The 12,534-nt window shown below is 37.3% G+C and overlaps 1 protein-coding gene across 1 annotated transcript in view; it reads right to left on the bottom strand.

Moving 5' to 3' along the window:
• The window catches only part of lrp5 (low density lipoprotein receptor-related protein 5), a 59,276-nt gene extending 48,362 nt beyond the window's left edge, over positions 1-10,914 (bottom strand). Inside the window, exons 1-2 of the mRNA XM_008410912.2 lie at positions 10,604-10,914; positions 561-761 (exon numbers count right to left, since the gene is read on the bottom strand). Of these exons, the coding sequence (XP_008409134.1) occupies positions 561-761; positions 10,604-10,688 (286 nt within the window). The 5' untranslated portion in view covers positions 10,689-10,914. The remainder of the gene's footprint in view (positions 1-560; positions 762-10,603) is intronic.
• Between the last annotated feature and the right edge of the window lie 1,620 nt (positions 10,915-12,534).

A 12,534-nucleotide genomic window follows, 5' to 3' on the forward strand; every position in this document is an offset into this window, starting at 1 on the left:
GATGGATGGATGGATGGATGGATGGATGGATGGATGGATGGATGGATGGATGGATGGATGGATGGATGGATGGATGGATGGATGGATGGATGGATAAATGAATTAATGAGAAATACTGTCAGAATTTTTCTAATCAGTTCTTGAATGTTGTACATCTCATTAATTTGAGTTTATCAATATTATGGCAGAACGATGAATTATTATCAAGGTGAAATGTTTTCCAGGTAAACATTGGGAACCCATCCCAACATTTCAGTTGGGCCTGGTTTAGAAAATATCTCTGTTTACTAACCAGGAGCTTTTTTTAGATGCAGTTCTTTCAGAACAAGAAGAGAAGTACCAGACTCTAGTAAACAAAAAATATGAAATTGACATTATTTTTTATTAGAAACGTCAAAATGAACCAAAATGAAATGAGTAGGTTATGCTTTTAGAAAACAATGCATCTCAAATGGGCGAAGAACACTGTGACACCTGTTGTCCTATTCCAAGGCTTCAGAGAGAATGTGCTTACATGAGAACATTTGTCTGAATCAGTAAAAAACAACCCCGTGCCTTACAGTTGGACGACTGATTCCAGTGGGTTTGTTTGATGGCCTCCTCACTGACGTCAGTCCAAAAGATCAGGCTCTCATCAAACAGGAAGTCCACTGCGGCTGCATCTTCAAGTTCACTGACAACTATGGCTGATTCGCCACGCACACCTTCACCATCAACCAATCTCACATCTCGTCGGTTGGCAAAGAGAAGGAGGGGGGAGCCTGAAAAGGACAAAATTATTGCTATGAGTTCACAGCACTGATGGAGTTTTCTACATCAAGTCAGCTAAAAGACGAAACAATTCAAAAATGTTRTATGAAGTGGCTACTAAGTGTATGCAGAGTTTTTATTTAATCTTCAATTTTATCCAGGCTCTTATTTGAATTTTAGCTTTATTTTCCATTACTAGTTAATCAAACTCAGTGATAGTGTGTCTAAACCTAGAAAATGAAAAGACTGGAACTGAGTTAACAAGAGCTGACCAATGTGATGAATTGCAATTGCATTATCAATTTCTGCAATATCACAATTGTAAAGAACAGCTTGGATCTGATATTTACTGTAGTATGGTATCTTATATTAAGTGCTTTACAAACTCTATCTGCTAACAATACATATCTGGCTTGTTGGTCAATGCAATATTCAACTGTAATTTTGCAATTACATGTTTCCTGATATTGTGCAACCCAAGAAATAACAAAAGTGCTTTAAACCGGCTTTTAAACTATACTAAGAATATAAATGCTACTCTTTAGATCACATTATTAGTTTTGGTCAAAGTCCTTTTAACGAAATGGTTTCTGTTAGGAAGATGAGAAAGTGCACCATCCCCCACACCTTTATTTATTTTTTTTTTGGTGTATCAGCAGCTTTATCCAAACAAGACTATGAGGCTGTTTAGGAGTCATTTTGGTGATGAATGCGATGGTGTAGAAATAAAAGGAGCACCTGTCACTTGTTAAGGTGATGCTGTAGAACGTGACATGGGAAGGAACGAGGGGATGTCTGTGAGGCAGCTGACCTGAGCAGATAGCCAGATTAACTAACCAGCTTGATAAACTCCCAGGGTTATTGTCTAATGAATTAGAATGTATTATAAACTGCACATTAACCCACAAAATGAAGTGTCTGTTTATTCTATGTTTTTGGGAAAGTCTGCGTGTCAAAATCAAAATAATCATCTATTACGAAGATTGATAATGTTAGAATAACTTATGATAAATCCTTATAAAAATATGTGGGTACCACTAAATAGAGATTTTACTGGAGGCTGTCACACTAAGAGCCTCAGCCCTTTCCAAGATTGGAATACAACTGAAGTTATTCTTGGTTGAGTCGTTCTCTCAGACTTTTCTGTTTTACCTCCATACTCTGACGAGTTCCAATGGAAGAATACAACAAGATTTTACTGAACAAATTCTGGGGTATTACATCACTAAACTTTTCAGCTGTTCGTTTAAGGATCAAAGGTCAAAGGATGAAGTAGATAATTAACGCACACAAACTACTCCAACATAGTTGCTACACACCAAATAACCTGAAATGATTTAGGAAGGCAAAATAATGTGTCTAAAATCTAATCACTTTCATTTCCTACTACCGTACTCTCCAATTTGCATTATTTGCTTTTATTTCAACTGTTAGCTTTTTGTTTTCTCTCAGTTTTTCCTTCTGTAGAAGCTACACCTGGTCTGGTGTTCAGGTTGGATGTGATTGGTTCCTGCAGGAGGTCATCAGCTGAGATAATGCTGCTGCCAACTAAATGTTCTGCCTCTTCAGAAATTAACCTTTTACTTTATTGAATATTAATAATGATCAGTTCTCATGTAATTTTTTATCAATCTGCTTCTGTCTTCTCAAACCTCCAGTCAGTAGTGGCAGGTGGCTGCTTCCACTGATCCGTGTTCTGGTTCTCCTGGAGGTTTCTTCCTGCTAAAGAGGACATTTTCCTCTCCTTTGTCGCTGCATGTATGCTCAGCATGAGGGATTGCTTTAAAGTCAACGATAAAATGCAGGTGATTGCTGGTCCAGGAGGAGGGAATCCTGCAAGTCGATGACTCGATGTTCTGCTGGGTTTCTTTAGATAGAAACATTTTAAATTATTTTGAATAATAAACTAAACTTACTGTACTGTTTGATAGCCAGGATCAGTTGGAAAGTATGTACGATTGAATTGATTAGATTTTTTGTAAAGTGTCTTCAGACAATATTTGTTATGTATTGGTGCTACATAAATTAACTGAACTGAAATTAAAATACATCAGAAATCATTTTGACGACAATATGATTCCAGAATCTAAACTTTTTGTCTGCGTTAGTTTAGCCCAGAAACTCAGAGAGGTTGATCTCTTTCTGCTGGGGCCACTTCAGCTGCAGCTTGTGATGCCAGCATGGCAGTGTGCCAGCATCACTAYGCACAAGCATGCAGATCTAGTATGTCTCCTGCTACACTAGAACACAACCAGAAACAATAACTCATGTTTAAGGGAAAAAATGAGATTCTCAGGCAGATAAAACAGAGACCAGTTCTCAACATGTGACAACGAGACGTCTTTATTTGAAATATGGCTACAGACAACAACATGAGCACATTGGTCACATGTCTTTATCTGAGAGATTCAGCAGTGAGCTTTACATACTTCATGTGACATTTAGACAAATTAATAAAAGACAAAGTCAAAGTTGGGAGTTAAGCAGCTGTGGGGAAAGCAGACAGACTGATTAGTGCARAGAATTCATCCTAATAGCTATTTACTTTGTAAGCTTTTGTACAATGTTAGACTCCATGCCTCCGGCAAGCAGCCGTTTCTCGAAAGTCGAGGGTCCGGACTCTATGTACAAAGTGAAGCATAGAGGGGCTGGTTATTACCATACTAGAAAAATATAGGCAACTAATCCAACAAATTTTAAACCTTTGACCAATGTTGAAGCCATAATCCAGATCATCATTTCACCATAAAGCAGCAATAAGCTGAAGCCAAATAAATTATCAAAGTTGTTCAAGGAGCTCTGACAGAGTTTCACAAAGACCTGGAAATAGCAGCTCCAGTGTTTTCAATGAAAACAAGTAAAATAATCAACTGCAACTATCTCTATGGATATTCAAAGTACAAGATTCCACTGAATAAATTACATGTTGATGCTTGATTGGTCTTTTCGTCAGAAGGTTTTGACAATCCATTAACATGCTATTTAATGTAAAGTCTTGTCAGATGAGGTCAACGTTGGTTCTGCATACAACYTCAAAGCACCATGACAAAAGAGGGAAGATCGGTGTTTGGGTTGTCTTATAGCATATGGTACTGACTTTATATGATTGAAAGAAAGATGAATGGAGAAATATACTAGGGCATTCTTGATAGAAATCTGATGATGAAATGAGCAAGACAAGTGTCCTAAAYGCAAAGTCGGGGGAAACTCTTACTCTGTTTCAGAGAAAGAAAGTAAACCGCTAGAATGGGCCACTTTATCACTTGACTTGAATCCAAATGAAAATCTATGGAAAAAACTGATCATAGTGTATAAAAAGAATCCTCAGAGTGTTGTGTGGAAGAATAGGTCAATCTCACACCATAGCAATGCATGGGATTAGCTGCTCCACACAGGAGAGGGAATGAAGTTGTCATTACCCAGAAAGGCTTTTCCACAAAGTGTTTCATACCTTTCTGTAAGTGTTGAATAATTATTCCCTTTGACATTACATTGTTTTTGCCCATAACTTTTTGTTTGCTGTGACTTATTTGACATCTACTAACATCTGGTGTCAATTTTATGTCAATAACCTCATCAGACCTATTTCAACTTAGAAATATATTTTTGTGTTAAATACTTATTTTACGCACTGTATGAATTACAGCATAAGGTACACTGTAATACATATGGAGAAAATTGCACAGGTCAAAATTGATGTCACCAAGTCAAAGCTTTAAAATACCAGGAGATGAGAGATTGGCTACAACATTAGGATTGGTGCATCTCTACTTTGTCATTTTTGAGACATGCTACAATTAAAATCCCATTAGGACTTGAGTCAGACATTTGTCAGGGAACTAACAATCATTAAACACTCACTGTGACCTTTGGCCATTTGGAAGCATTAGGTTTTATGGCGGATCTATGCAATCTGTGTAAACAGAAATAGCTTTTCAAAAAGCACAACTCTACACTATTTTTCCAAGGATAAAAAACAAAAAACATCTAGATAAAGTTAGGGCCTTTACCTTCACAGAGCTTGAAAGTGTATGCTCAAAAGGCTTGCTCTAACACAAGAGACCAGTTCAACAATAATCTAAGCAAATTTATATTTTTAATTGAATAAGATAAAGCAGTTTGATGTTTGTATAAAAATGAACTTTAAAATCATTGTAGATCCAAAACTTAAAAAGGAGTTTTGCACATTTGTCTTGATAAAAGAAAGACACCAGTTTGCACATTTGGGCTTGATGGAAAAAATAAAAGCTTGGTCAGTTGTCAGCAATAAAAACAAGGTTTGGGTACCTCATTGTTGCATATAGCCAAGTTTAATAAATAAATTAAAAGTAGATTGGGTGAGCCAAAATCTGCTTTTGAGTAAAAGTCAGTTGATAGATTATTGCCCTCCTTAGTATGAAATTCTTGTGCAAATAATGGGTTATGAAAAGAGCAATAAGAATAAGAGTGTTGCATTTAACATGTTCTCTTTTAAGAAGATTTCATTTGCACGGTAAAAATAGTTCCGTAATTAAAAATAAAGCATCTTTATCTGCGTTCAGAGGACGGCAGGGGGCGCTGGCGGACATTTTTACAAAAGGGGGGCGTTGGGATGCCTTTGGGGGGCGTTTGGTCGAAGGTAAACTTTACAGCTTAAATCCACAACAATACCAGTTTAGACTTTGAGCAACTTGGTAAAACTGTATTGTGTAACATTAAATCATGCTTGGCTGCAACTGTATCGATGGCAGCTCTTCTTCTTCTATTCAGTGTTTGTTAGCTTCTTAGCGCAGCTCCGCTCCGCATCAGTTCAGCGTTACACCAGCTGATGACGCTGCTGTGATTCACTTTGTCTGGTATTTATTTAGGCTACATATGTTTTGGCAGTTCTGTGATTATGTCAAAGCAGCAATTTATATTAAAAAGTTTTTTTTCCCTTTGAAAGCTGCCCGCTACCATGGAATGACAACAAAAGATCGCTCTTATAAACATGTAATTACTAAAATCACAACTTTGATTCCCTCTGGAAAATAAACCCTTTTAAATAAAGAAATAAAGAAATCCCTCCATGGGTGATACAACGATAGAAAGCGTTCATTTTATAGCGTTAACACGGTGCTGTAAGTGGTCCGGTATGAAACGGGGGTGATAGAACAACACAGCACTTTTAAATTKCAATAATCAGAATCCAGAAATTGTTTCCGTTGTTTTAAAAGGTTTATGTCAGTCTGCCTTTCCCCCATCGATGTTTCCCGACCGCCCTGCATCTTAGGGCGTAAAAAAAAAAAAAATCGCCGCGCACATTGCGCAAAACTCTGAAACATGAGAAGCGGGCAAAACGGAGCGAAGAACTAGATGTGAATTATGTTATAAAAACAGAGAATCCGACGCTGAACAGTGAAAAATCAACACATGATGTGAAACACATGATGATTAGGAGGCGCAGCAGGTGAGGAGTGAAGATTACTGATGGTCAATAAACGATCAAATAAATGTAGCAACAGGAAAGAAACTAAAGTGGACATAACAATAAACCAAGAGATAATAATACTAATCAAAAGAAACTAAATGGAAATGAATGACGAACAAAATGTAAGAATAAACTAAGAAACTAAAGTAAATACAGAGGAATAAACTGGTATGGCAAGACCTTTCCAGCAATAATTAATACAGAGGACGGCATGGCAAGAATAAACAGACACTATTTAGAGATAAAAGGTAAAATAATATTGTTGAAGTGCCATGGGCAGGGGCGCAACTACACATTATTCAGATGGATGCGAAAACATATATCGGCGCCCCCCCCCCCTCTTTCTTTGATCAGTCATGTTTCTTTTTTTAGTTTAGTGATGATTGCAGTTTATTTCTCGTTTAGTTATWCTGTTGCTCTTATTTATTTATGTTTCCTAAGTGTCATTATTCTTCAGGATTTTATTTCCTAGTCCCCAGTGTGCTCTCCCTCGCCCACTGTGCCACATTTACTCTCTCTCTCTCCTCAGCCTGCCTTCTGGTCTGCAACCTTTTAGCCAATCAGTCCAGGTCTTCAACATTCATCCTCATAGTATTTAAACCAGTGGTCCCCAAACTACGGCCCGCGGGCCGGATCCGGCCCGCCGCCACATTTGGTCCGGCCCCCTGAACAATACCTGAGAGCATTCAGATTTTTTTTCATATATTGTATTTTCATATATTTGGATTTTTCTTCAACCACCAGGGGGCTCTTTAGCAGGAAGTGTGTCCTGTAAACTGTGGGTGTTTTGTTTTGCATGGCGCATTGCTGCCATCTGTTGGACTTTTAGGGAACTGCTTGACTTTTATGTTATTTAATCAGTACGGTTGTTTGCTAGCGGTAGAGCAGATGAACACACGTGTTTGTTATGAACGCCGCATTCCAGGTTTCCCTCAATGAAATATATACTAGTCAGTCCCAGTGACCGTTTCACTAACGGTTTTTGCCCATGTGCTTTCTGGGTAAAAAACAATCAAGAAACCCCCCCGAACAGTTTCAACCTTTAAACCCCTTCCCCCATCAACAATTTCCGGCAGCGCAGGTGATAAACGTGTAACACTTTTTCTGTTACAAACTGACTCCGGCCCCCCACYAGAGAAGGGAAAAGTTATGTGGCCCTCACAGGAAAAAGTTTGGGGACCCCTGATTTAAACCCTTCTTCTGCTCACACTCCTTCTGTTCTGGCTCCCTGCATTCCCTGTGATTTGTGTAAGATTTCAGTTTTTTTTCATTAAAGAACAGCCAATATAATCCACGCACCCAGCTCCTGTCAGCATTTAGGGTCCACCAACAAATGCATCATGACACAACTTCTCTCTCACACAACATAAATAATTAATGACATATTAAATAAAAATGACTAACATATATTTCCCATTTTGTCAAGTCTAAATGAAGACGAACTGGTATCAGGTTAATGCTTCACAAAACATCAAATTAGAAATCAATCATTAAGGTTGATAGGTACTTAATCTCCAATTAAGAAAATGTCATCCAAAATCACTGTTAGCATCTAGAACCGTTTCTGATCTATAGGTTCAAAGTTTTTTCATACCTATAGGCTAAGGTTTAACATTCCTCTCTTGGTAAATGGCTCTGTATAAAAATACAGTCAAACCAATCCAGTCATATTAGTCAAGTTTAGCTATTATGAAAATTGTTAAAATCCAGCAAGTCCAGCATGTCACTTTTCACCACAACTTTCTTAAACATCTTTATTAATTTATAACATTTTATCATTTGCTACAGTACTGAAACACTGTATCTTTATAATCCAATGACAAGAAAGAAAATGGTTCATCATTTAGGAACGTAAAATTCAGTCTTCAATTGGAACAACTGTGATTGAAAATTGAAGCGTAGCAAGTGACCAAAACAGTTCAAATATGTGAATTTTGTTCTGTATCTGCATAAGTTTCAGATAATTAATGATGAAGACAATGATTATGGGTCTTTTAAAATAAATTAATATTGTTTTATGTGTTTGTTGCTTTAGTATGAATCTGAGGCAGACATAAGCAAAATATAAGAGGCAAAAGTGAAAAAAAAATTACAGATGGAAAGTCATGTACACAGACAAGCTAACACGGATGTTCATATGACAAAAGAAGACTGTGGCAGTCTGCTTTGATTTCTCTGGGTTCAGATCACACATAAACTGAAATATGCTCACACATATTTACTGGTCCCAATTGGGAAGGCGTGAAGGAAATCTCTTCCTTCCTTTCAGCCAATACGCCCCATTCCCCCTTGCATCTACGAGTATAAACTGTTCGTAGATGCATTATATATCTCTTCACCAGTGTGAAGAGGAATGAGTGGCATTTGAGAACAAGTCTGTTCCCAAAACAACTCAAAATCTGTTATGACTGGATGCTTCACATCTTTAAAACAATTCACTGAGATTATTTACAAAGACATGGTTTGCACTTTGCAGCATCATGTCATGCAGACGACTATTCACAGAGAACAGAGGCAAAGACGTGTTTATGGATGGAAAATGTTAATTAACTGATATGATCTTTATGACTGATATTGTTTGTAACAATATCAGTCACTCTTCAATGGAAGAGAGGATTATATATTTAAATTGAATCAAATAATTTGACTTATTTCAACTGTCTATTTTTTTTGTTCTTCTTTGTTGGTCAGGATGTAATTTACATACAAAAAGAAAGGTGGATTACCAAACTAATTCATAAACAATATTTTCTTGATAGAGGCAAACTCAAGCACAATATCAGTGGTAGAACTGCCTTTCAGTGAGGTTCGTAGAGAAGCTTTGCTGCTAAATCAACCACAGAATTTAGCTTGAGGCTAATCAAACTCACCAGTTCTTCACATTTTCAAGCACATATGAACTGATGAGGCTGCAGACTGTCTACCATCTGCATTTAAAGCTACATGAGCGTGCAGAAATCAACAGCAACAAAACATTAGTCACGTCAATATGCACTGCAGTGTACGCTTTCTGTGCTAATTCTACAACAAATTATTGTTTTCAAAATAGTTATGCAATTAACAACTAAAGCACAGAGACAGTAAGCTTTCATTGTTTAATAATCCCCTTAACTGTCAAAAGGATGCTGGTTTTCTCATTGATTTAAGTGTCTTTAATGAAAAAAAAATAGCTTCAAATAAGACTAAGCTTCAAATTTGCTGTGTTACAATTGCCATCCCAATCAATACTCAATAGAGAACATTAATAATAATCATCATCTTTATTGTTATTATAGAAACCATGCAATAAAATTATATGGATTATAACGACAATACATTTTATAATAAATCATAAAACAAGCCTCTGAACTGATTCAGATGTTTGCAGAATCACTTCTGCAAACCTCTATTTTCTGATTGTCTGTCAGTTTAGAGAGCCAAAAGAAGCCAGTATCTTGCAGCTAGCCGCCATCATGTCATAGTATCATACTGACGGGTGGATTATAAAAAACGGTTTTAAAGCACATTGCAGGAAATGCCTTCATTCCATCTGGGTTTCTTGGACACAAAATATGTTCTTATTGAGATCTCCAAGGAAATATGATATATTAGCAAAGTCTGGAGATTTTTTTAATTCTCAACTTCAATTTCCACCAACCAAACCTTCTTTTAATTATTGGAATCTTTCACTTCTTCAATGCCAGTCTTAGCTATTAGAGCTTGTTAGAACTTTATATACGTGAGTTATTAAAATACCTCAATTATTACAACTGTAAAGATGACGTTTAAAGTGCAAGCAACAATTAAAAGAAGAATTGACACAATAATGGATTTTTGGATCTAATTTGAATTAAGTCTAACCTCTGCGTGCGGTTTCACTGACTGAGAAGTAAAACCGCAAATCAGACTCGGTCGAAAAAGGGATAATAAAGGAACAGATCCTGGGAGATAGCTTTGCTGAGCCTAACAGCGTTTTCTTTCCCAAATAAACACGCCGAGTTCTTGTCATCTTTAACGCAAAAAGGCTGTCTGACACCCGACACCGAGCAGCAATGGCTGGAAGCTGAGAGGCCCGAGAAAACAGCCAGGCTGCCTTTAAACTTCAGATTCACCAAGACAGAAAGTCCTCCACCGACGGCGCCAAGTACCACGACAGGTTAGCTCCACAAAAACACTACTTCCAGTGTGTGGGAAAAAAACAACCAAGTAAAGTTTGGGTTGGACCACTGGAACTACAGTAGCCCACCTTGGTGCTGTACCCTTGGGACACGAAAACCTCAACTTTCTTATAAGGTATGGCTGAGGACGGTGCCGTGTACCAGTTAAGGGGACACAGCAAGAGTGTAGAACGCACTGCAGCCCAACTAAGAACAGACGTCTCCTCACAAAGTTCAGCAATGCTGTAAACAAAAAAACTCTACGTACCATCAACCGCCATCAGCAGGCAATTCCAGAGCAGCAGCTCTGCCAGCAGACCACCCATTTCAAGTCCTCTCTGCTTTAAATCCATAATTCCCACTCCATTTTAAGATGGTTACTCCTGAAGTTGGAAAGAGGTCCGTTTATCCTGATGGACATGTAGGTCTGTATCACAAGGGACAGATAGCTAGGAGAAAGCTTGCTTCTGTCCGCGCGCGGTAGGTCCTACAGAATCTACTTTTTTCCACTRAAATTAACGCTCGCGCTTCTTTATACTTTGGACTATCGAGCTCGCGCACGGAGAAGAAAGCAGGCCGTTGTGGGCGGCACCTTTACTACGTCACTTAATTTGAGGCGGATACGTTTTTTTTTTCTTTTTTTTTCTTTTTCACAAGTTTCACTTACGTGTTACTGGTGCCTGTTATGAACCATAAATAGCTTTCAGAATTCAGTCAGCTTTTAATATTAGAAAAATAATAACTTTTGACTTTAGATCAGTGGTTCTTAACCTTTTTTGAGGTACCGAACCCACCAGTTTCAAATGCGCATTCACTGAACCCTTCTGTAGTGATAAACAAAATATGATTCCCCCCCCCAAATTCAAGACGTAGGGGTGACCCAACCAGAGTCTAGTTGGGTCACTGCAAGATCATTAATTCTTCTTAAAAGGTAGAGTCTATGAGAACAGTTCTTCAAAATATAGTCATTGTTTTCAGGACAGTTGAGCTGACTGTCCAGGAACGACCCAAGGTATTTAAAATTTGCCACAGTTTCAACAGGTTGGCCATCAAGAGAAACTGGAACCACTTTAAGATCTTGTTTAGAGCAGTGTTTCTCAACCTGTTTTGGGCCAGCGCCCCCCTAGCCTTTATCCAGGTCCCTCACCCCCCCACCAAAGAATTTGTAGGCTACTTTGCACTGACTATTATTTTATTATTAATATATTTTATTATTAATATTACTATCACTATTGTAGATGTTCTGATTTTTATGCTTGTTTCTGTATTTATCATCAAAAATAATTTCCCAGAGAACAAAAAAGCCCTGGGAATAGAAATTATTTTCACAGGCGTCTATGAAAAATGCAATGAACATTCAAGATAAAATTGGTAGGCCTAACAGCTATGGAGGACCAAAACTGACATAATAATAAACAAAAGAATAAATATATAAATAAAAGAATAAATATTTATCCAACATATATAAATAAAAGAATAAATATATGTCCAACATAATAATAAATGAAAGAATCAATATAAAAATAAAAGTAGAAATATATAAATGAAAGAATCAATATAAAAATAAAAGTAGAAATATATAAATAAAAGAATAAATATATACTTTGTTTTGACTTTATTACTTCTCCCTTTTCCATTTGCTGTATTTATTTCTGTATTTATTTCTGTATTGTTTTCTGTATTTATTTCTGTATTGTTTTCTGTATTGTTTTCTCGCTGCATCGTTATGTTAATGAGGTGGGCTGCCTTCTATGTCCAGCTCTCTATTGGAAACAGGAAAGAGAACGATCCGTGTGCAGATCGATTGTGAATGCCTGCGCTGTGGTCCTCTTCGGAGAGCCTTATAAACCCTTTTCACAAGACATCAAACAACATCCGTTTAACATCCTAACATCCACTATCTATACATAATCTAAACTGGACAAATTCCTCGCTGATTGACACCAGTTTGACTACGAAGGTACGTATTTTTTTTTTCTAGCTGTTAGTTGATATACTAGGCTAGCAATAGTAATTTGTTAGCTGGCTAACATTACGTAGCCTTTCTGTTTTGGAAATAGAACGTATTTAGGCTCTAATCTTAATCTGATTTTTATAGTATAGACTTCATAACACCTCTAGTGAGGTGTTATGAAGCACCTGCTCAGCAGGTGTTACACCTCAGCATAACACCTCAGCAGGTGTTATGCTGAGGTGTTA

The sequence above is a fragment of the Poecilia reticulata genome, linkage group LG6 (assembly GCF_000633615.1).
Source record: "Poecilia reticulata strain Guanapo linkage group LG6, Guppy_female_1.0+MT, whole genome shotgun sequence".
Classification (NCBI taxonomy): domain Eukaryota; kingdom Metazoa; phylum Chordata; class Actinopteri; order Cyprinodontiformes; family Poeciliidae; genus Poecilia; species Poecilia reticulata.